The 24,339-nt window shown below is 46.7% G+C and overlaps 3 protein-coding genes across 5 annotated transcripts in view; all 3 read left to right on the forward strand.

The window, feature by feature from the left end:
* The window catches only part of LOC136948921 (connector enhancer of kinase suppressor of ras 3-like), a 45,992-nt gene extending 43,647 nt beyond the window's left edge, over positions 1 to 2,345 (forward strand). Inside the window, exons 22-25 of the mRNA XM_067243069.1 lie at positions 31 to 146; positions 276 to 582; positions 990 to 1,177; positions 1,343 to 2,345. Of these exons, the coding sequence (XP_067099170.1) occupies positions 31 to 146; positions 276 to 582; positions 990 to 1,177; positions 1,343 to 1,546 (815 nt within the window). The 3' untranslated portion in view covers positions 1,547 to 2,345. The remainder of the gene's footprint in view (positions 1 to 30; positions 147 to 275; positions 583 to 989; positions 1,178 to 1,342) is intronic.
* Positions 2,346 to 2,630: 285 nt separating this feature from the next.
* Positions 2,631 to 24,160, forward strand: scaf8 (SR-related CTD-associated factor 8). Of its 2 annotated transcripts, none has more exons than XM_067243067.1 (20): positions 2,631 to 2,743; positions 3,765 to 3,848; positions 12,943 to 12,987; positions 13,436 to 13,597; positions 13,809 to 13,965; positions 14,334 to 14,461; positions 15,032 to 15,208; positions 15,526 to 15,605; positions 15,794 to 15,914; positions 16,246 to 16,374; positions 16,461 to 16,576; positions 16,914 to 17,107; positions 17,420 to 17,520; positions 17,875 to 17,988; positions 18,264 to 18,420; positions 18,885 to 19,015; positions 19,703 to 19,841; positions 19,953 to 20,009; positions 20,186 to 20,410; positions 20,542 to 24,160. In XM_067243067.1, exons 1-20 carry the CDS (start codon positions 2,714 to 2,716, stop codon positions 22,635 to 22,637), a joined length of 4,443 nt encoding a protein of 1,480 aa, XP_067099168.1. In that variant the 5' UTR covers positions 2,631 to 2,713; the 3' UTR covers positions 22,638 to 24,160. The 2 variants fall into 2 exon arrangements, with proteins under 2 accessions (XP_067099168.1, XP_067099169.1); XM_067243068.1 differs by lacking the exon at positions 2,631 to 2,743 and adding an exon at positions 5,435 to 5,525 and having other exon boundaries at positions 3,797 to 3,848.
* The window catches only part of tiam2a (TIAM Rac1 associated GEF 2a), a 77,454-nt gene continuing 75,724 nt past the window's right edge, over positions 22,610 to 24,339 (forward strand). For both annotated transcript variants that reach the window (XM_067243063.1, XM_067243066.1), the window contains exon 1: positions 22,610 to 22,651. The gene's annotated coding sequence lies outside the window, so the exon portion shown is untranslated. The remainder of the gene's footprint in view (positions 22,652 to 24,339) is intronic.

A 24,339-nucleotide genomic window follows, 5' to 3' on the forward strand; every position in this document is an offset into this window, starting at 1 on the left:
GATTGTGCATGCGTTCGTTTGTGTGTCAAGAGTGTTACAGCGAGGCCAGTGATCACGAGGAGGCTGAGACAACGGAAGCCCCCCCACCCCCCTACTCTGAGGAGATGAGTCATCAATCTATGGATGTGGGTGTTTCGTCTGGCCAGGTCAGTTGACACAAGAGTTAACTTTGCTCTATCACTAATGACTAATTCTTCCCAAATTACATTTCAGATCTAGTTTCAGAGACGGTGTTCGTGGCTACTGCTGACGTACAATACTTGTGTTTCTCTCAGGGCACTCTCCCTCCTCCTTACTCCTCCCCCCTTCCCAGTGAAGCCAATGGCTCCCTCTCCTCACCTGTAAGCACCATGACATCGCAGAGCTCCGCCTCCTCACTGGCCAAGCACCGGCAGTCATGGCTGGACCTTGTTTCGCAGGCCTCCCCTGTTGCCGGGGAAACGCTGGTGTGTTCGGTGGAGGTCCACAGACATGGCCCTCCACATGAGGAAGAAGAAGAGGAGCCTCTGGAGAATGCAGCCAGCGAAGACCCTGCCATTCCCGAGGGTCAGACTCAGGTGCCAGCACTGAATTCAGGAGAAGGTAAGAATGCTGGACACTTAGGAATACATTGTTGCTGTGTTGAATTTGTAGGAGAAGTTGTAGACTAGAGGGATAATACCATTAACCATAATTGGACTTACTTACTTGTGAAGAGTGCCTGAGGCATTTGACTGTTATCAGACTTGTAAGGAGAAGCACAAGCACACCACACTTCCTGCTTGCGTAATATCACAGCTTCTGTTTTTAAGACCAGGAAAATGTCTGTTTTGTTTGCTTGCAAATTATGGATTGGGCAGGGACCAAAACAGACAGTTTTAATTCTAGAATCAAGGAAACCAAAATAATTGACTTTTTTGTGTTAACCTTATTCTTGTACTGTTATTTTGTGGGGGGGGGTTTGCATTTGGAGACCATAATGACACTGCCCTGTATACATCTACTCCCAGAGTGTGAAACCAACTCAGATGAGATGGAGAGACTCTACATCCATCTCAAACAGGCCAGTCTCTCCCCAATTGGAGAACGCAAACCATCCACCAAGAGGGATTTCAGAGCCTCGTTTATAAAGCGTTGCAAGAACCAGACAATTAACGACAAACTGCACGTCATCAGAACACTGAACAGCACACTCAAGGTAGGGTTGTCTGCATGGGAACTTTTATCTACAAGTATCACACTTGGTAGCATTATTTAGTACCTGAAGAATGTAGATGCATGGTTTCTGAGTGTGCATACAATGCTTATACATTCTCTCTACTATTTTCTCTCTCCTCCTCCTCCTCCTTGTTGCTATCGACAGTCTAAGGAAGCAGACTTGCAGACACTTGAGCAGGTGCTTGCGGACCCTGAACTGACATCAGACAGATTCAGGGAGTGGAAAGAGGCCAACAACCCCTTGTTGCAGGATATATGTCAAAGCCATGGCCCCCAGAGGGCAACAGAGGAACATGCTCCAGCAGCAGCCGCCGCCATTTATGTCCCAGTGGTGGAGACCAGTTTATAAAGACTGTTAGAAACCATAAAGATCATCAGACTCTCTGCTATAATCTGCCTGGACCCAGCACTAAGGTCCTGAAGTTGACACATATGTGGACAGTTGATCTAAATGAGCCTATTTTCCCCTTAGCTGAGATGGTGCAAGCATTTTGGTGTATTAATTTATGTTTGAGTATTATGTTTTACTGTTGAGATATAAACAATGTTTAGTAAGATACACAAATGTTTTCAGGCAGTATTGACACATTTTTTATCTGAAGAATATGAATTCCTTTGATATTTTGAATTGTTGGACATATTGGGAATATGTATCCATCATTCACTCCATTTGAAAACACTTTTTGTTCTGTATAGTAAGTGTTTTAGTACTAGAAATAACAGCATTGAACAAGGTTCTGACTTTGTATGTTCATATTAACACCTCAGACGAGCACTACCGCCTTATGACTTATGTAGCTACGATTCTCTTTGGAAGTACCCTGGCTTTAACTTGATGTGACCCACAGTTATGTTGGTGTCATTCATGTGTCCACGTGTTACCATTCAGCACAGCTGGTGATATCTACATTTATAGATGTTTCATGCATCAAATACCAGTTGTATGGACAAGATTGCAAGTGGCCTGTCTAGTATAATCGAATAATGAAGCCTTGGTATGTTTTAGCTTTGATGAATCTTCTACATTGTTTTAGCATTGTAAATAACATTGTAAATAATTGTAAAGTGTGATTTAGCCTGTTACAGCGATTCTGTTTAAATGTTTATACTGCGGGCTCTGTCAGTGTCTGTAATTAGAGAGTAATAAAGGAATGCATTTATGCATAAAATATTTAGGAAGTATCATTTTACCGTTTACTTAACAGCTGGATTTTCCATTGGAATACATTTAGCGGCTCATGTGAGTGACAGTACAAACATGAAAGAGATATGAATATTGTTTGTTGTAATGTCTGTTTTTGGCCACCCGTCGCCGCTCGTTAGGGACTTGCAGTGCGTGTGTGTGTCACTTGGGTTCGCTGGTCTCCCTCGTCTGTTTGTGAATTTCGTTGGAGTTGTTCGCCATATTGGCAATCTCCTCTATCTCACCAAAACCCGAGCATGCATGCGTCAAGCCGGTTATTGAGGAGAACTAAGTAAACATTTCTCAGCCACCAGCGAGACGAAAATTAACATCATGGAGGCCGTCAAAGCATTTAACGGCGAGGTTTGTTTGAATTTCCGCCGAGATTTTGAATGCAATCGATGCTTATAGCAGAGAACGATGTGCCTTCTCAGCCTTGCCTTTATCGTTACCAGAAAGGGAAAAGGGCAGCCAGACAAGGCCGCATCATAGCCATGTTATCTAGCCTAGCTAGTTTAAGTTGCAGGCAGGGTGTCGTCAAATGTTATTTTCTTTTCTGCCATTATGTTGCACAAATCTTGGTTATATGTCCAATGATCTATAAATAAAAGAGTATAGATAGCCAGGAAAATCTAAAATTATTCGTTACCAGGTATTAACGTTATCCAGCAAGCTAGCTAAGACTAACAAGCTAAGTCAACACCGTAACAACGACGCTAGCTAGCTTGTAATTGTGTGTACAATTGTGTAACCTCTCGTCCTTATTATTACGTACCCCAACTTTACCAAACTAACTATCTACATTAATTTATGTCAATATTGTTTCAATGGTGTCAATTTCTTTGTGTGAAATCGAAAGCTAAAATCAAGGGAGCTAGCTAGTCGATGACATTAGATTTAGCTAGCGTTAGCTAGTTTAGCTAAGTCAAGTGCTCGCGAGGCAAGGCATTTGTTACAGTTATCTGCAGGCCAAGTTATACTGTCGCAGAACGATTGTCGAATTGTGCAGCTCCCATATATTTTATCCATGCAGTTTCTTACTTACTATAGTAGTTCAGGCATGGAATTGCGTTAGAAAAAGCATACTGTAACTCTTGCTAAATATTTTCGAAATAATGCTGACATTCCGAGGTGCTAACCTGTCCTCGGAATAGCGCGAGCGCCAACCAGGTTGCCACTGCCATCTCGCCTGGCCAAGTATTGAAATTGGATGTGTTCTATTAGCCCCAGCTTTACCGATGCTATATGAATTTGCAAAACCAATATGGAAACATCAGCTACTGTAAGCCATTTGATGAACAATAATATACCCCTGCTAAATTCTAAATGGTTACTCCGTTTAACTGGCGTTTAAATATATATTTTTGTGCTGTTTATCTTTCAGCTGTATTCGCTCAATGAATACAAGCCTCCCATCTCCAAGGCTAAGATGACCCAGATAACCAAGTCTGCAATAAAAGCTATAAAAGTAAGTATGTAGAAAGAGACCATGTTGTACTGGTGAAATTAACTGATCTAGTAAAAGAGAGCTTCTCTCCCTTTCTCTCTTAGCGCACACTCGAAAATCATTCTTCGAGTCACATCTCGAAGGGCTCTGAGCTCTTTCCCACTTATATGCCTACATCGTGATTAGATGCTCAATGAAGAACTAAAATCTAAATGTCAGTGTTTTAATACTAGGAAGCACTTTGTTATTCTCTTACTCAAAGGTCATATTTAATACTACTGACGCATCATAGTGAAGTATGGGACTGTAGCAATTGTTTTCAAGCAGAACAAGATGTCAGAATCAGAATGGGTTTTATTCGCCATGAAAGTTTGCACAGACAAGGAATTTGCTTTGCCAGGAAGGTGCAACATTAAACATATAGGAATCTAACATTTTTAATATGAGGACTATGAAGACAACTATCATTGTCTTCTCTTTGCTGCTTGGAGAAATTGTTTTATTCTGCAAATCAATAACCTCACTTTTTTAAGTGAACAAATGCTTTAGTTCAGCCATTGTAATACAAAGTGTAAATAAAACCGCTTATATACACTTCATTTTTACTTGACTACCTTCTGCAAATCTACCGCTTTGGGACATACTCTGCTTCCATGTAGTTTTCCTTGTCATTTTGCTCTGACAGCCTCTCGAACCTCAGTGAGGTAACTCTAGTCACTCTGCTCATGTTCTATTTTCAACATGGCCAATCTGCTTCTCAAGTAGCAATTCTAAAGATTTTACGTTTCCACTAGCTCCTAAATTATCACTTGAATCGTTACAGATAGACCACTGACTATGCATAGATGCTATGAAATAAACCTATTTACAGCAAAAGCTCCTGTGCCATCAATTTTGAATTCTTAAAAGGCCTATTCTTGTGAGCTTAGAACCTTTGCTGAAGATGTTTTTGACTACAGACTGTTGCTCGCTTCCCTGAAGCTATACCTTGGAAGCTTAAACATTGTTACTGTGATGATGTGAGCCTAACACACTGTGTACCTGACAGACTCAATTTCAGTTTCATGTCGGGTTAGGCAGAAATCTCAAACTGTGTTGGTTAGGAAAATGCTGAAGATAAATAAATAATGGAAATGTAATTAATTCTATTCAGATTATTTTTGTAGTAATGAAAGATGACCATACAATCGTACATTTAGTTTTGTTTTGAGGAAAATTCCAACTACTATAGAGACATGTTTGTCATTATATTAAAAAGAAATGCAGAATTTCCAAATGTTTGAGTAAAATCCTGCACAACATTGGCAGGTTTAGTTAATGAAACAAATATCATCGATTAAATAGGTCTAGGCCCACTTTTTTATTTTAAACTGGGGTGTCACATTCCTTCACCGAGCAGACTAACTTTTCATCACAAACTTCTTTCCATATTTCTGAGTGATTAATTACTCCCTTTCACAAGATGCGACGCAACAAGCAAACCAGCCTCTCTGGAGTTCTTAGCGCTTTTATTTGTCTTTTATGTTCTTGTAATTATGCCTGTGATGTTTGTGTTTCTCCCTCTTGTGTTTCCTGTGAATAACACTTCTTTCCCCTTGCCTCAGCAGCTCTCCCAGCTCCCCCAAAGCACTGAAAGTGAAGCAGGAGGATGGGGTGGAGAGAGTTACAGGGAGATAAGAGAACCCCTAACCAGCTTAGGTAGGAGGATGGGTTGTTTCACAAGGAAGATGGACGAAGCCAAATCAATGAATCTCAAATTGCTTCCACATGCAAAGAGAACAGGGTTGGCTGGGTGGTTGGCTGTTGGGTATCTTTGGCCAACCTGAGTCTCCTGGCTTTCTAGTGTCTTTGCACATCAAATTTGTCTTACAAGAATGGCTAACGATGCTACTTGCTTGAACACACCAGTCGGTTTTGGTCTGCGATAAGGAAAAATTGGTTTTTGAGTTTTTTTTGAGAACCTTTGAACTTCAGAAGGCCATCCCGTCATTGTTTAATGAGTAAAGTCGATTAATGGTTGTTTTGGCTGGTTTCAGCCGTAGTCTGGAAATGTGGACTAGCCACCTGTCATTTAGCTATACAGCTAAGCAGGGTATCTTCAGTGAAATCCTCTTAGTCTGGATGCTTATGGTGGTAGACACATAATTAAACACCTTGCGGTGCAGAATAGTGTTTCTCACGGTAGGAATGAGAGTACCACTTTACATGATTGGCCTTTTTTGTAATGATGCAGTTCACTCAGTTGGATATAACTGAACTTTGAGGTAAATGGAATACAGTGTTGTTACCATGGTAATTACAGTTGTCGGAGAAGGGGTGCACAGGAATGTGCAGAAGAATTGTTTAGACAGATTCAACGCTCATGGTGGTTTGTTAGAAGTTGTCAGTGAATTGGCTTGTTGTTGAGGGATCGTTTTCTGAATTTAATACACCTCTGACTCTTTTCAGTTGAGGGATATACAAGGGTGGCTGGGTGCTGTACCAATGCAGTATGAAGCTTTCAGCATAGGACCCCTGTGCACGTATCAGGATATATATGTTGGTCAAAAAATCCAACATTCATCCAAATGATAAAGTTGTGTATAGCCAAACATTAGTGCACTTGTAACCTCCAACTGTTGGCGTTTTTCTGTTATGCGCTGCTACTCTACTTGGTTTTCAGCTTACTATACCGCTCAATGCTATTCGATTCAGTAGTAAGAGTCTTTAGAGCCTAGCCTATGTGCTGCATCCCAGGCACTAAAAAAGATCACTGAATAATCTGTTGCTACAGCAGGAGCATCATAAGAGACATAACGCCTGTTTTATTTAGATGAGCAAGTGAGTCATGCAAAGCTTCTCCTTCAAGAACATCACTACAGCCGTCGTAGATTGTTATAAAACACCTATGTAACTTGAGTAACGTCTTGCTAGACAATTTAGAATTGCAAAGGTGGATCAGAAGAAGTTACAGAAGACTCTTCTGGAACTTCTTCTGGAACTTCTTCTGAAGTTACTCTTCTGAGAAAAGTAACTTCATTGACTCAATATTATTGAAAAGACGGGGTAAACGCAATTCTACAATATTGTTACTTTTAAAGCTGCGACACCCAACCCAACAGTCGGCCACAAATGATGGAAATGGTGTTTGGAGGCTGTGTGTGTCTTCTAGCGATTCACAAATGTAAAATCGCAAAATATACATTTTTAATCGATTTGTGACCCCAAGAATAGAATCGTGAGGTACCAAAAGATTCCCACCCCTATTGGACAGGCTCTGTCTGTGGCAGTCATCGTTGGAATATTCATGCCAAGTGCATCTTCACTCACTGTCTTTTAGTCAGTCAAAGCTGTAAGCTCAGGTGAACTCATTTAAGTAGCAGTTGGTATTTACTAAAAATGCAACCTTTAAAAAAGAAAAGAAAAGTGTACTGTCCACGCAAACCAGGACATAATTTAGGTTTAGAGATACATTGGTTATATTATGAGGTGACACAAACATTTAAGTTCTGAAGAATAAATTCGATTTCGAAGTAAGTTAGCAGACATAAAAAAAATCATTGTCCAAGCCTGAATATTCATGATTATAAGGCAACATTGTAAAATAAGTTTCGGTCCAATCAGTGGAATCGCTCCTTAATCAACTGAACTGATGACAAGCATCTGCTGTCACCCTGAACCCACCTCTGTGCGAGGGACTTTTTTGACAGACAGGCCAGCTGATGCTCTCTGGACCTGCTGGATGCAGTCTGGAGTTCAAGTGTTTCAATCACAGCTTGTGTGTGGGCACTGGAGGCTAATGCTGACTCTTAGTCAGGAGAAGCCTACTTAACACCACGGCCCCATTCATGTCTGATTTTCTCCCCCTCAATCTTTGGTTAGGACTCCCTAGACTGCTCATTCTGAGATACAAACACATTTTATGTGGAGATTGTTTTTCAGTTCGATTTCATGAGTAGTTTTGATTATGGACAATTAACCTCGCCTCATTAGTTTGTCCAATTAATCTTTGAATGTTTTGACATTCAGTGTGAAGTTATATTTTGTCATAATACAGCCATAACTAATAAACAGTTTGAATACACCAAATTAATTGAAAAACAATTACATCAGAAGAATCAGTCCATTGCAAACCTTTTTGAATGACTAGATCTGCATCGTCCATACAAAACTGCATGAAAAGAGAGGGAAAAAGTGCTACTGTAAACTAGCCTATTATCTGTCAGGAGGACTTTAGCTCTCATCCTCTTGAACTCATTGCTCACACTGCAGATTGCTGCAGTCAGCAAACCCTTTGGAAGTGTAGAATAGGTGAGTGGTTGTGCAACACCACCTGGGTCCCAACAGTACACAGGACACTTAAGAGTCTGGTCTGTTGTCGCCGGAGGTAGGATTGCCTCATGAGAACGTATCAACATCCCAAGGGTTGTTCTAGTATTACACTGCTCAGTCGTGTTGACTGGAGGACACATCCCCAGATAGCACTGCTATTATTTTAACAGCTTTCAATGTTAAAACTAAAATATTTGTGTTATATAGACATTTCCCACACAGTTTAAGTCTGTAAATTCACTGAAGTCAGGCTTTCTCAACTCAGAACATGCACAGCACTTTTGAACCGTATTTAGCCTTCTTATGACTAAGAGTTTAAGTTCTGCAGATGTCTGTTGTTCAGGATACAGTGTACTTGAGCACATTGTAAAGGCACATAACACACACACTTATTTTTTCTATTTTATAGTTAAAGCTCAATGTCTTTACCTGGATGTCAGCATGCACTGTAGCACTACTGCCATGTTAATGGTTGATTTTGGCCAGTGCAGGCACACACAGATCAAATGCTGAGTGCCATTTATATTTGTGTTCTGTAGTTTCAGCTGATTCAGTTAGTACCATAGAATTACCATGCAATGCTGCTGGTAAAGTGCCTCTCTTCATGGCTGATTAAGAATGGTTAGAAAGATTACATCTGTTTAAAAATGAATAAATTAATTGTAATCAAGCTTTAAGTGACCTTTTTATTAAAAAAAGCAATTGAGAAATGGCTCAATTCAGGACCAAATATCTTCAATCAAAAACTGTCCAAAACAAGTTTTACATGTTACTAGTCGTTTTGCGAATTTATGTTTCCTAAAACATTTTGCGATTTCAGATGGTATTTCTTCCTTTATAATTTGTTACTAGTTATTAGATTGACTAAATATTACTGCGTTCCTATTGACCTCATCGGACCGGTTTGTCTCAAATTCAGGTTTTGCTGTTCACAGTCAAATACCACTGCATTTAATTGTCTGCCAATAGCAGCCAGTACATGTGTACAGTGAAAAGGTTTCAGCAGGTATAATGATGGTGTCACTACCCTTTCTTTGCTTTTCATAACTGTTAATCAACAAACATAAACAGTTTGCAGCTGGTGTCTGCTATAATTTAACATGAGTTAACCAAGTCAGTAAGTTGTTCTTATCACCTTGGGCAGTCTTCCTGGTGGTGTTTTGGTACAGTAGTCTTGCCTTTGAGAACATGAACCTTCAACTATGCTTTTACGGATAGAGCAGGATGTAACACTAACACCATTTAACATTTCTTTGAACTAGTTGTCCAAATGTACTAATAGCACTGCACCGATTGGTAGGTTGTGGCTTTCACACATTCGGAGCACACTGACCTTGACGCACAGAGGAGAGCCCAGCACATTACCAGCCTGTCAGCTCTCTCCCCCTTCACATACTGCCTGTCTGCAACCTGAGCAGAGCTCAACTGCTGGAGCTGTTGCCTGGAGACATGGAGACAGCTTACTCTTTTGGGGTTTGGGCAGGTGCTGTGTGCTAAAGGTAAAGCTGTGTATGCGCACAGGGATTTATAGTGACGGTGGGTTTGGCCCCAAGGAGTGTTCTCACTGTCGAGGGCAGTCTATCCTTCTGGGGAATGCAACAAAGGATACGTGTGTGTGTGTGTCAGTGTGTTAACAGGCTTACTGGTAGATGCTTAAATTGTGTGTGGGGGTGGGATCGTGCAAATCATTATAGAGTTCATAGTTTTTTTTTTTTACTTATCTTGCTGAAGGTTTAGGTGTTGTTCTATGGGCATACGTAAAGCCCTTTGTGACACTGCATACAAAAAAATGCTACACGTATAAGATTTGATTATTCCCCCCCTCCCCCCATGTCAGAACACCCCTCCCCAGCCAGGGTGTCTCCCTGCCAGTCTGCCTCCCACCTCTCTTCCACCCCTGAGATCAGGCTCCCCCACCCTGTCCTACCACCTCTTCCTGTCCTCTGCAGTCTGTCTGCCTTCTCTACAGTGTCTCCTGCACCAGGAGCTGTGTGCAGCAGCCTGTGAGCCGGGGCATATTAGTCAGAGCACACGAACAGACCTGGAGTCAGGTCGTGTGATGCAGGCCTTTCTGGATCTGCCTCCACTGGTTCTGCAGCATCTACTGTGCTGGCCAGTCTAGCTAGGCTACGCAGCATGTTATTGTGCTATAAGGAGAATCTGGCCATGGGCTGTGTCTTATTTTTGTATACATATCATTCTGGTCTTGGGTTGCATAACTAGAGCACTAGACTTCCCTATTTGCTTTTCATTAAATTACATTTCCTTATAGCCTTTAATGGAGAATAGGGATCTTGGCTTAAACGCTTCCGGAAAACGCAAGTCTGTAATGTAAACAACACAATGCAAGTCCTGTTTACTGTGTAAATCAATATTGTTGTGTGAGTCAATTTTGCCATCATCTCTCTTTTGAGAAAGAAGTGGATGCCAAGACTACAGTCGGATAAACCATTTGTGAGTGGTGTGTTACAGGGGATGTTATCATTGGCAGTTTCTGTTTTCAGCTGAACCATTTTTCATCCTGGCACACGTTGCTCTCAGACAGGTGGCATAGTGTTGATCTTGACTGGAGATGTTTCACACATTAATAACATGTTTTTACTGTTATATTCTTTATTATTATACCTGCATCCCAACCCACCAGTGTGTTAATTGCTTCAGAGCAATCTGTTTATCTCCCTGTTGTTTCCCTATCAACCTCCAATGCTAAATATAATGCTGTAGCAGTCCTGTCTGGCTCATGAGCAAGCATCATAGACCTGTAACACTGTAGGACAGACACTGCATGTGTGAGAAGTTGGACAGTGAATCCAGTTGTTGTTGTATGCTTTTGCCTCATATGGACTGTAGGCTAGTTTGATATTCAAGGTTGGTTGCTGTCATTGGAGTGGCATTGTTTTAGTCTGCATGTCACAGTTTAACTTTCAAGTTTACATTGAAAAAAAAATACCTTCTTAAAATTACTGTTCAGTCCAACAGATATGAATGCATCACCAATACAAAGTTGGGAATAGTTCCCCCAAAAATTGTGCAGGGAACAACAGCTTCCATTCTGTAAGAGTGTTTACACCATTCAGACTGTGTCATATAGCAATAGTAATGTGACAGATGTTTCTTTTGGAAACTTTGTACATTGACTCACTGATTGAAGCAGTGTTTGTTTGAAGTTCCATTCGCATCGTCTTTCTACCCACATGCACACACACACACTTGACCTTGCTCTGAATTGAGCAGTCTTAGGTGGAGAGGTGCTCTGGACCTCAGTTCCCAATGCATTTCATCCAGTTCTTCACAATGTATCTCCTTGGTTTCCTCTTGCGTGCACACACTCATAGTAAAGCCTCTGCTGATGCAACATGATGGTACACCATACCTTAACCTAGTTCAGTACAGCTCCAGATTCTCAAAGTCTTAAAAAATAATGTTCAGCATACTCGGTCAAGGAAGACAAATGCTCAGCTCTGTGAGCTATTCACGATCAATGGTGTTTGGGTCCATCTGCTGGTGGAGGAAGGCCAGGACTTTTGCAACGCTAATCAGGCCTACTGGCTGCACAGCACACCTCAATCAAGAGTTAAATGCCTCTGATTTTGTCCTCGTAAAAGAGTGTCTTTGGTTTTGTGACTATAGTGCGTATTAGGCTAATATACTTCATCAGTGATTGCTACCATTAGTTATATTTGTTGCCATATGTTCTAGGCTGTAAGAAGTAATGAATCCTCTAAATCAACTGATGAAAATGAGTTAGCTAAATGAGGAAAAACACAGTATAATGTCCAAGTTAGCCTCATAACTCTTCATTATGGGTTCCTTGCCCAAACACATGCTCTTCCCCTTTCTCCTCCAGCATAATAATCCCAGTGAAATTATTCTGCACATTCCTCACGCTGAACGGTCTAGGTTGTGCCTCGGCTTTTCAATTACCTTCCCTGTCAAACTGATAATAGAGATAATAGCATAATGTAATCTCTAGCATAGCCTTTTTGGATGGAAAATGTGCTCTGACTGTTGGATACCCGGCTTTCCTTCCCTCTCAAACCATATGAGCACCCGATATGTGTGCATCTGTACAGCTCTCATGAAATGCTAACTTTCAAGGCCAATATCTACAATATAGAATTACACCTAATCAGCATTCTCGAAGCTAATCAATGGATCCGCGAGCACTGTAATCTTGAAGTTCATTTGTTTATTGTGGATCCACAGTAGCCGCTACAAATGCTGCAACTATTCCTTTAAAACAACTAAATAACTTTTAATGTAAAACAGAGAAGGAAATATGTGACTCAACATTAGTTCAACTTTTTAGCTGTAGGGGTTCATTTTTCAGCTGTCTAGACAGTGAGTGTGTACCTATGTGTTACAATAGTTAGATCTGCAAAATCAACAAATCCTCCAAGAAAATGAGGTCCTGCACAAACTCGGTTCTCCTATTGTTCAGAATCAGTCTGTTCTATTTAGAGGGAAAACCCAGGATGGGTGTGCTGTTTTTCTGTGCATTGTTGCAATTTTAGCTTTTTTTCCCCACTGGATACATAGCATTTTGCCCCAGCCAAGTTGTGAGATTTTCATTGCTGGTGCATAACAAATGTTTTCCTGTCTGGATTGTTGTGTATCGTTTTGGCCTGGGTCTGTTTCAGGTTCCTTTACCTCTACCTGACCCCAGCAGCTGTCTGTGGTCTGTCAAAACAATCCAGTCAGGTTTCACTGGTCTTGAACCAGTCTCAGAAATCTCCCCTGAAAGACAAATGTGGTTGTGGTTGAGATATCACAGTGTTTGTCTTCTTGTTCTTGTGTCTTTCAGTTCTACAAGCATGTCGTCCAGAGTGTGGAGAAGTTCGTACAAAAAGTGAGTCGCTGTGCTGTTCGCCCTGAGGTTTCCGTTCCACTGATTAGAAACTGAGGAAACTAGAGTTGACATGCAACAGCAGTCCCGATGATGTGACCCGATGATGAGATCATGAAGCGCATAGAGGGTTCACAGGCTGTGGGATGAGTGGCTTTGGCTTGTTCTCCCTCTTTCTTACTCTACCTCTCTCTATCTCTCCTCTTGTTTTATCTCTCTATCCTGTCCACCCAAAGTCATTCACTTCCATAGTGCTGTCCCAATGAGCGGTAAGATTATGAGATCTGAGGGTTCCTTAGAGAAACATCAGACTACTGCTGTTATCTGTCCCAGGCCTGTTCAGCCTTGTTCCTCGAGTGAACATCTGGAAAGGCCAGATTAGTAAACCTGCTCATTTCCATTGAGTATACCCCTTGATGGACTCCCTCAACGCCTGTGTGTGTGTTGGCAGTGCAAACCAGAATACAAGGTCCCAGGGCTCTACGTCATCGACTCCATAGTCAGGCAGTCACGGCACCAGTTTGGCCAGGAGAAGGACGTGTTCGCCCCACGCTTCAGCAAGAACATCATTGGAACATTCCAGAATCTCTACCGCTGCCCGTCAGATGACAAGGTAGGTCACAGATTTCCAGCTGTTTTTGGTTCTTGATTTTCTTATCGTCAGCATTGTCCTGATTTCATCTTCCTTACCCAAGTTCTTATTCCCTTACTAATGTCTTAGTCCCTGCTCATACATTCTGTATTGTCTGTAGCTTCATTGGCAGACAACAGTTGTACTGTTGTCTGATTATTGATGGGATTGTAATGCCTTCTCTGTGTTACAGAGTAAGATAGTTCGGGTCCTCAACCTGTGGCAGAAGAATGCGGTGTTCAAGAGTGACCTCATCCAACCTCTGCTGGACATGGCTGCAGGACTGCCCCCTCCCACCGTCACCCCTCTGATGTCCAGCAGCTCTGCCCCTGTCAACAACACTACCCCCGGTCAGTCTGACCACACACACACACACACTCATACACACCAGACAGATAAAAGAGAAACATTTCTTGATCATACTCGTGAAACGTGTGCAGGGCTGCAGTCACCACATTTGGAGGATTCAGGGGTCAGCACAGCTGAAGTGTAATGGCCTCACCTTGGATGAACCTTTTAGGTGATCAAGGTGTCTCCCCTACCAGTGCTGCTAATCACTGCTGTATACTGAGCCCCTGTGGTTCAACTTTTGAATCTCTTACCTTGAGACCTTCCCCTTTGTCATCTAATTAGAGGCCTTTCTCCGCTCAGCTAGATTTAGCTTACATTACAGGTTAGGTTCATGTTCTAATGACCCTGTTCCTGTGTGTCTGTACAGGTACTCCAGCCACCCCTGCTACTCCCGCCAACCTGGTCCAGGGCCTCCCTGACTGGGCCTCCCAGATCTCCAACACAGACACAGTGGCTGCTGTGGCCCAGATCCTCCAGAGCCCTCAGGGGCAGCAGGTGAGCAACACAACACAGCAACACAACCCCTCCCCACACAACCACACCCCACACAACCCCTCCACACACAGCCCCTCCCCACACAACCACACCCCACACAACCCCTCCACACACAGCCCCTCCCCACACAACCGCTCCCCACACAACCGCTCCCCACACAACCGCTCCCCACACAACCCCTCCCCACACAACCACACCCCACACAACCCCTCCACACACAACCCCTCCACACACAGCCCCTCCCCACACAACCGCTCCCCACACAACCCCTCCCCACTCAACCCCTCCCCCCACAACCCCTCCCCCCACAACCCCTCCCCACGAAACCCCACCCCACACAACCACACCCCACGAAACCCCTCCACACACAACCACACCCCACACAACCCCTCCACACACAACCCTTCTACACACAACCACCTTGTCAGCCTTTGCTGTTAGTAGCAGTTGGGTAATACCACCATGATCGAGGATATGTCTTTATTGGCTCTCAGTTTGACCTTGTTTGTGTCAATCTTGTCTGTTTGTGTGTGCGCGTCCGCATATTCATCCGTGTGTGTGTGTGTGTAGCTCCAGCAGCTGGTGCAGAGTCTCCAGATGCAGCAGCACAAGCCCCAGCCCTCCCTGCTCCAGGCTCTGGACGCTGGGCTGGTGGTGCAGCTGCAGGCCCTGACCGCTCAGCTGACGGCCGCCGCCACCGCCAACACCCTCAACCCCCTGGAGCAGAGGGTGTCCTCCTTCAACAAGGTGAGGCAGCACTCTCCTCCAGCACTTCCATTGCAAGTATACACATCGGTTGACTAGTTTTCAAGTTGGACTTGAAAACTCTTGAAATATTTAGCATTCCTGCTAGCTCTATTTTTTAGCACGACTACAGCTGATTCAGTAATTAGGACCACTATCACATCAAAGGATTAGTTGTGGGTGTTATAGGATAACAGTGCAGCAGCCTGTTAAGAATACCTTAAATGTTGGTTTGGATTTATTTGTCTTCTTCTTCTTCAGGGGCTGCAAAGTCATATTTACAAAAAATGTAATGTTTTGTAATCTACGATATGTTACAGAAACTTTTGGGTCAGTTTGACTTTGGCAACGATTCGGAACGAGTCGAGGATGTGAAAAAGGACACCTCCTCTTCTCAGATGTGAGTAGAGTTCCTAACCCCTCCAGTATCCTCATTAAATATATCCACTGTGTTTCAGTCTGCACTGTAAACAACAACCGGCGGACCTAGAAACGCCTCCGCTTTCTGTACTCTCACCCCCCCGCCCCCCTCCTCGACTAACGGCTGACCCTTGTGTGACCCCTGTGTGACCCCCCGTGTGACGCCAGGCCCATGGTGTCCGAGTCCCTCAACAGCTCCATCTTCCACCAGCTGGCGGAGCAGCTTCAGCAGCAGAACCTGGAGCAGTTCCAGAAGCAGCTCATGGAGCACCAGCAGCACCAGCAGAAGGTGAGGCGGCAGGGCCGCACACACACATATACACACACACACACATACTGTCTGAGTCACTCCGGAGTCCCGCTGTCACTCACACACAAACGTGCACGCTCACACTCATGCATGCCCCACAATCTGGTATGGGGTCAGCAGACACAGTTGCCGGGGAGACTTGAGACTCACTGGAGTCCAAAATGGATAGGCTTCTCATTGTAAACTTTGTTGAAGAAGAGTCCATGGTTACTGTTCCGTCTAGTTTATCCTAGTTTCCCCATGACAAGCTAAATGAATAAAAAGCTAAACGGAGAGCTCAGTGTCAAATTGACCCTCCCGCTCCTTCCAGTCCATGAGCATGGAGAGCCAGGAGGCCATGTACGGGATGGAGAACTCGGCCACGCCCCAGAGCAGCAACCAACCACAGCTCTCCCAGTCCGACAACAAGATGGACGACTCCGTAGACAACCAGCAGCAGGTACGACCTCAAACTCTGGTTGGTTTTGCCGGGGCATGTTCTGTGCGGGGGCCCGGGCTGTGTGCTGACGGCGGTGTGTGTTCTAGGACATGGACATGGACCTGGACGAGGGGCCCGATGGGATGGAGGAGGACATCTTTGAAACAGACGACAAGAAGGCGGCCAGCACGCGGTCAAGAACGCGCTCGCGCTCACGCTCCAGGTCTGAATTGATGAGTGTCGTCTTGAATGTGTTGCCAGTGTGAATAAACGTCATGGAGTTTAGCACCTCCATCAGGTTAATAGGTTTCAATAGTTACACCTACTTAACAGAGATTAAATGGCGTTAATTCTAAATAGGCCACAGTCGCCACTTATGTTTTAACAACCAGGCCAGTATGCTGATTAGCCGGTTCTTACTGTGGAGCAATCCTCAGCAGAGAATGAATGCCTCAAAAATGCACCTGTCAGCATAAACCCACAATTAAGAGCCTGTGGTTTGCAAGTACTTTTTTAAGGCCTTTTAACTGATTCCTATGTGGCTTGGTTGTTGTCTCCAGATCTCCCAAGCGAAGGCGGTCCAGGTCGCGCTCGGGCTCGCGGAAACGCAAGCACCGCAAGCGGTCGCGGTCGCGCTCCAGGGACCGCAAGAGGAAGTCGTCGCGCTCCTACTCCAGCGAGAGACGAGCGCGGGAGAGGGAGAAGGAGCGGCAGAAGAAGGGGCTTCCTCCCATCCGCTCCAAGACCCTCAGCGGTAAGGAGGCTGTCGTTGTCACACACCCTTGATGTCTGTCTTCAGCCATGACTGCCAACGCTGCTCAGTGAATTCTGAATCTCCTGAACATCTTGATCATCATCGTAATATAAACCCTAATAGTGAGGACTCTGTATGGTATGGTGTTTCTTTGTGTGTACTTTCCACATGTTGTGCTCTGTGTAGAAAGTGTAGAAACACATTAGATCTGTTAATTGTGTAAAAAAAGGTTGAAATTGTCGTTGGTAGACATGTAGGTGTTCTTTGTTTGAGTGTGGTGTTTCTAACCTGCCTACCCCTTTGTGTGTATAGTGTGCAGCACTACTCTTTGGGTTGGCCAGGTGGACAAGAAGGCCAACCAGCAGGACCTCACCAACGTGTTTGAGGAGTTTGGCCAGATAGAATCCATCAATGTAAGGACCACCTCACTGTCTGACTCTTTTTCGCAGTTTCTCTCTCGCTCTCCCCCTCTCTCTTTGCCCCCCTTTAAAATTCAGACCTCTCCCTAACTGCATGGACCTCTGGAAAATATTAATCATCTCCGCTGAGAGGCTGGGAGTTTCTCATTACTGAGGTCTGACCCCCTGGTGTTGTATTAACTCCCCACCCTCTCTCCACTCGTTCACGCTCTCCCATTCCCTGCACTCCTCTCCTCTCTTCCATCCCCGTCTCCTCTGCCTTCATTCTAAACCCTCCCCATCCTTAACTCCTTTTTCATATATTTTTTTGTCTCCTCTACCTCACCTTCTCTCCACCTCCTCTTCCAGATGATTCCTCCCCGAGGCTGTGCCTATATCTGCATGGTCCACCGGCAGGATGCCTACCGGGCCAGACAGAAGCTCAGCACAGGCTCCTGTAAGATTGGCTCCAAGATCATCAAGGTACACTCCCCCCCCCCCCCCCCCCCCCCCCGCGTAATCACATTTACACGCGTGTCAAATCAAGGTCCTCTTTTTTTTTTCTTTCTTTTTTTTACTCAACTAAATGGAATTGTCCACCCGCTGATATAAGGTCCTATTTGAAATTCTCACAGGCATCCAATGTACCTTACCCTTCTGCTTTTGTTCTATTACGAATCCAGTCACATATCCTATACGTGTCTCCAAGGGCGTAAGTACACATGCATACTCACTTTGATCCGTCCTGTCCTGTCCAGATTGCGTGGGCTCTGAACAAGGGCGTGAAACAGGAGTATAAGCAGTTCTGGGACGTGGACCTGGGGGTCACCTACATCCCCTGGGAGAAGGTCAAGCTGGATGACTTGGACGGCTTCGCAGAAGGGGGCATGATCGACCAGGAGACCGTCAACAGCGGTGAGCGCATAGGACCTACACACACACACACACAGCGTCTCCACACAGACTCCAACTGGGATTATTGGCTCAGTGCTAAAGCTCAGCATGTATAAACAGGACATAAACATTCTCCAAACCCCACACAAATATCCACACTTCCTGGCATTTCTGCACTATCCATGTGGATTTGTCCACCACATTCATTTACTGAGTTGTTTAAAAGCCACGCGTGCTGGAAGTCACAGAGAAACCCAACACTTGAGAGATAAAGAGGGCCTTCACCCACTAAACCCTCTTCCATGTGGTGGAATGGTTCCTAACTCTGGTCTCCTTCCTCTTTCTGTCTCCCCCTCCTATATCTCCCTCTTTCTGTCTCCCTCCTCCTGTCTCCCTCCTCTTCCCTCTCCCTCCTTATGTGTCCCTCCTGTCACATTCCCTCCTACGGTCTCTCTTCACTTCACCCTCCTCCTCTCCGGCTGCAGAGTGGGAGGCAGCCAAGAACGCAGAGCCCGCCAAGGAGCCTCCGAGCCAGGTGGTGAGTGTGGAGCCCCTGCCTGCCAGCACCGCCCAGACAGAGGCCTACAGCCAGCAGGTCACCATGATGCCTGTACAGGTACACAGAAGATGCACACACGTCAAACTAAGCAGGAGGAGGAATAATACAGCATGTTCTGGAAAGAGTTTGCCATCAACCTGCTCAGTATAGTCATATTCAGATGTGTTTGTGTGGTTAAAGAACTTGGTAACAGTGACACCCCATGGTCTTTAAACTGTGTGGTCATGTGACACATCACCACAGTTCAGCTTAAACTGGACCTGTATCTTATTTATATCTTATAAGTCACATAGCCGCTGTACAGACGTCCCGCTGTACAGCGGCCAAACCCCGCGGTGCCTGGCCTGCCTGGCCCCCCGCGGTGCCTGGCCTGCCTGGCCTGCTGCAGATTGTTTGTTTGTTCCTGGGTGGGCCCTGCCGAGCAGATGGGTCTCTGTGGGAAGAGTGTGTGTTTAGACTGCGGCTTCAGTACGCATCTCAGAGAGCATCGGTCCGTATCTGAGGGACACATGCCTGTCCACGTCAACGCGCTGTAGGGTCAAGACCTCGCTGCTTCTCTGACCCGGTGTCACTGCCGTTTTTCACAGACTATCACTCATGATGTGTTGGTAATGCTTAATAAAGTGAAGTTTGTTATTTGTACTAATTTTCCACTTTCATCCCCCCATCCCCCCTCTCTCCTTTCCTCCTTCTTGTCCCCCTCTACATCTTTCCCTTACTCCCTCCCTCCTTCTCTCCCTCCAGCTCCCGGTGGCCCAGGCTGTGCCCTCTGTGGGTCTCGTGCCTCCATCCTTCCCTGTGTCCATGGCGATGCCGCCGCCAGGCTACGGCCCTCCACCGCCCTTCCTCAGGGCAGGGTTCAACGCCTCGCAGCCTCCCCCAGGTAGGCACCCTGACGCGCTCCAGACAACACCCCCCAAACCCCCAAATCTCAACACATGGTTGTTCCTCTTGGCCTAAGCGAGACACTGATGCAGCGTTTCCTGTGTTGCAGGCTTCATGCAGGCTGCAGGCGTCCCACAGACAGCTGGCATGCCTTCCGGACCTACATGTAGGTTTCACCTCACTGACTCAGTAAACTGGGGGATGGGTGTAGCGCAGTGGTTGAGTTTGTCTGATCCCTCACTGCTGCTTTGGATCTAAGTGTTTTGCTAAATAAACACGTATTTGAGTTGTTAGCCTGCTAGGCTTAAGTGGTCACATCTCCCCTTCCCACTGCTCCTCCAGCCCTGGTGCAGCCTTCCATGTCCGCGAGCCAGGACGGCGTCAAGGACAACCCCTACGGAGCCATGATCCCCCCCGCGGGGACCATCCCTGGCAGCTACATGCCCTCCGCCCTGCCCGGAGGAGGGGTGTACAGCCCCGCAGGCCTCCAGCCCCAGCAGAGCGCTAACGACAAGACGGGCCAGTCAGCCGACGGCATGGATGCCCAGGCCGAGATTACCCTGCAAGGTCAGGAGATGCTTCTTATATCCGTTTTGTTGGTGTATGACTTTTGTTCATGATAGTATTGTGCTTTATACGGGAGCTTGCTGTGTACTGTACTAGTATATAATGTCTGTTTCTTCTCCTCCATCCTCCAGGCATGCAGAATGCAGTACGGAGTGGCATGGGTCTCTTGGGCATGCACCCCTCCGCCTCCCTCACCCACCCCCTGCACCAGTCAGGCCTGGCCAGCCAGAGGATGCCCAACCTGCTGCCCATGGACATGCGTCCCACCCTGCTCCAGGGGGCTGGGGCCCGCTTCCCTCTGCTCATGCAGCAGGGCCTGCTAGATGCCTCCCTCCAAGCCCAGGCCCGTACCCGGGCCCCCTTCTCCCAGATGGACCTCTTCAACAGGGTCTCCAGCGCCCCGGCAGACAAGGCTGAGGAGGAGCCCTCCTCCGGGGGAGACAGCAGCCAGCAGGAGGGGGATCAGGACTACCGCTTTCCCCCACCTGAGAAGCCCAGCACGGGCCTGCTGAGGACCCCTCCCCCCGAGCACAGGGAGCCCCTGGGTGCTGCTAGTGCTGGTACTGGTGGTGGCAGTGGCAGTGGAGGTAGTGGAGGAGGAGGCAGGCCAGCCTTGCTCCAGACCCCTGTCAGCCAGCCAGCCAGAAACAGCCTGGTGGGCCGTCTCCAGGCCTTGGCAGGCTTCACACCAGACAGCCGCTGGAGCCAGACCAGAGGGGACTTTGACGAGCGGGACAGCATGCAGAGAGGCCAGCAGGCCGGGGGGTCCAAGGGCTTCCAGCAGGAGGAGCGGCCCAGCCCAGGACAGAACTTCCCCAGCCGCTTCGAGAGCCGTGCTGGGGGAACAGCGGTTAGCGGAGCAGGCGGGGCTGGGGCTACTGGGGCGAGTGGAAGCGGGCCAGCTTGGAATCGCGGGGCGCCCACAGCCACCGCTACCTCCGCTCCCGCGGCGCCCTTCGACCCCGACGTTCACCAAGACCTGGACGACCGGCGGCGCCCTTGGGACCGGCAGAGGGATCGAGACGACAGAGAGTTCGACTTCCGGCGAGAGCTGAACGGCAACCGCCATAGCCGCGAGCGGGAGCGGGAGAGAGAGCGAGAGCGGGAGAGAGATCGAGGCCGTGAGCGCGGCACCAGGGAGAGAGACCGTGAGCGGGAAAGGGACCGAGACAGGGACAAGGACAGGGAGAGAGACCGCGAGAGAGAACAGCGTGAGCGTGGAGGCTGGATGCCCCTGCTCCCGCTGCCCACCCCTCTGCTGCCGACCCCCACCCTCAACCCCAACCTCACCCTCAACCAAACCAAGCCTCTGACGCTACTGAAACTGCAGCCCCAGACTAGACCCCCACTGTTGCCCCAGCCTTTAGCTCAAACCCCAACACCAACCAAGACCTCACCTCCATCCCTGACCCCGTCTCCACCCCCGGCCTCAGTCCACTCCGCTCCTCCAGCCCAGAGCCAAGCCTCCAAGCCCCAGTCAGAGACGTTGGTCCAGGACCTGGCTCCAACGCCACCCCAGGTCCACACCACACCTCCCCAGGCTCAGTCTCCGCCCCAGCCTCAGTCACCCCCCCAGGCCCAGACCCCACCCCGGAGGGAGACGCCACTCCAAGACCATGTGTCCCCTCAGACCCAGGCTCCACCCCAGGTCCCATCAGAGACCACATCCCAGTCACCGTCCCCACCCAGGGCCCAGTCCCCATTCCGAGCCCAGACGCCACCCCCAGCCCACGCTTCTCCCCACCACTCCCCCATGTCTGCCAGCCCCCCCGCTGAGACTACAGACTCCCCTAGGGAGAAAGACCCCCCCCAGTGGGCCAGGGAACCAGAGAAGGCCTCAGAGGAGGAGCCACAGGACGAACCAGAACCCCACTGGGGCAATGGGAGCGCTGGGATGGACACTAAAATAGTGGCAGAGCCCACCCCAGAGCCTTCACCAGAATCCGTGCCTGAGCAGGCCCCCACCCCCACCCTCTCCCCCACACCAACCCCAACAATGTCCCCGGCCCAGTCCCCCACCCTGGAGGTGTCCCCCACCCTGGAGGAGCCCCCCAGCCTGGCGGAGCCCCCCAGCCTGGCGGAGCCCGCAGACCGGCAGCAGCAGCAGGAGGAGGAGGAGGAGCGCGGCTCCTCCAAGGACGTAGACAGTGAAGTGGGTGAGCCGCTGGAGGAAGCCCCTGCTGAGAAACAGCCAGTGGTAGAGCATACAGACACTGAGCGGACATAATCATCACTCAGTAGGTAAAAGATCATTTTGTAAAGTTGTCTCTTCTCTCTGTACTCGTGTTCAGCAGCAGCATCAACAACAAAAACACAACAAAAACAAACTCCTGATGGGACCCGGCTGGCTAGTCGATCTCACACATGATACTGACTGATTAACCCGACCATTTGATTTTATCTCTTCTCTATAGCAGTGCTCTTCAGGAAAAAAAAATAGTTGACTCGCTAGCTGATTAAATGATAGGGGATTTTGTTTTTATTATTTTATTTTATTTCTCTTCATTCACTTTTCTTTTTTAGTTTTCAATGCCACCCCCAGTTTTAAAGCTTGATATATTTTCATGACAATTGCTTGCCAAAATGTTTCAATAATTGTGAAGTGGGGTGGGGTGCGCAGAGAGCTTTGGGCTTCCTATGGAAGACTGTAAGGATCCTGGCTGTTTCGGATGGATTGACTCCAGATATGCGGAATACTTGAAAAAGAAAAAAAAAGGCACTCGTTGGCCTGTTGTCTCCTCTTCTTTTGAAATGCTGCTGCAAACGTTTTAATCGAATGCCTTTGTGGTGTCCTATGCTTCTTGTCTTTAAAGCAGAATGCTAATAGCGTGCGTACAGTGAGACCAGTACAGTTGCTTAAAAAAAAAAAAAGGAACATTTTAAAGGATTAAATATGACCTGTTATATTCCCCAATAAATGTCTGTGATTTTCTTTGCCATAATGCAGTTTATTCCACAAACAAATTTAATCGTAGGAACAAAAGGGTCATTATGGATGGATGGATGGACGGATGACTGAAGGGTCCATTACAATTTAGTTTAAATAAACATGTTTTGCTGTTTAATCCATGCTTAAGAACGACTCCCTGAACTAGGATACATAAAAGCGCCTAATTGACCACCAGGACTTTAAACAGGCTATATTTATGGTGGTGAATATAAACACCAGGATGACTATTGTAGATCGTCCGTTCATTTAAACCCTCATAACACTTCAAATCCCTGCTTCAATATCACCTCCCACAGCTCTCTAATGCTCGTTGTTTGCAACCACAGGACCTAATGCTTTGTATAGTTTCTGATCATCTTAGCCTGTAAATATTCCTGTGCTTTTGGTGTGGGGGGGGGGACTACTGCGGATAGAATTGTGCCTTTTTGAATTGATTATAGTTTAGCATGATGCCACCTAATACATACATGCATACATACATGGTCCACCGTTCTGTGATCTGAGACAGGCCAACAATGCACTGTCACAAGCTGTCTGCATCCAGGTTACCTCCCCTCAGACACAGCTGGTAACACTATACAGCTCTGCCGTGATAGGGGGATGGGGGGGGCAAGGCTTATTTACTCCATAGTTGTTCTGTGCATGAAGGCCTGTAGCCATGTTCACACTTTTTGTATCTTAACTACATGAATACTTCAGTGCATTTCTGTTGAGACATACCAGGAAAGGTTCTATAGTCTGGAAGTTCCTTCAGACAAACTGTTCTCTCTTACTCACAGTTGTGAAGTCAAATAAAGGTTGGTGCATCAGCTTTTTTCTCTTCTTGTCATGAATCCTGGCCTGGGCTGGCCAGGATTGTGTGTGTACGCCAGGTAAACTGGCGTACACACACACACGCGCACACACACACACACTGCCATTACCTCTAGTAAGCCTTGAACAAGACGGTAGGATGAATACGTCGTAAGACTACTCCTCT

Source organism: Osmerus mordax, chromosome 9, assembly GCF_038355195.1.
Source record: "Osmerus mordax isolate fOsmMor3 chromosome 9, fOsmMor3.pri, whole genome shotgun sequence".
Lineage (NCBI taxonomy): Eukaryota > Metazoa > Chordata > Actinopteri > Osmeriformes > Osmeridae > Osmerus > Osmerus mordax.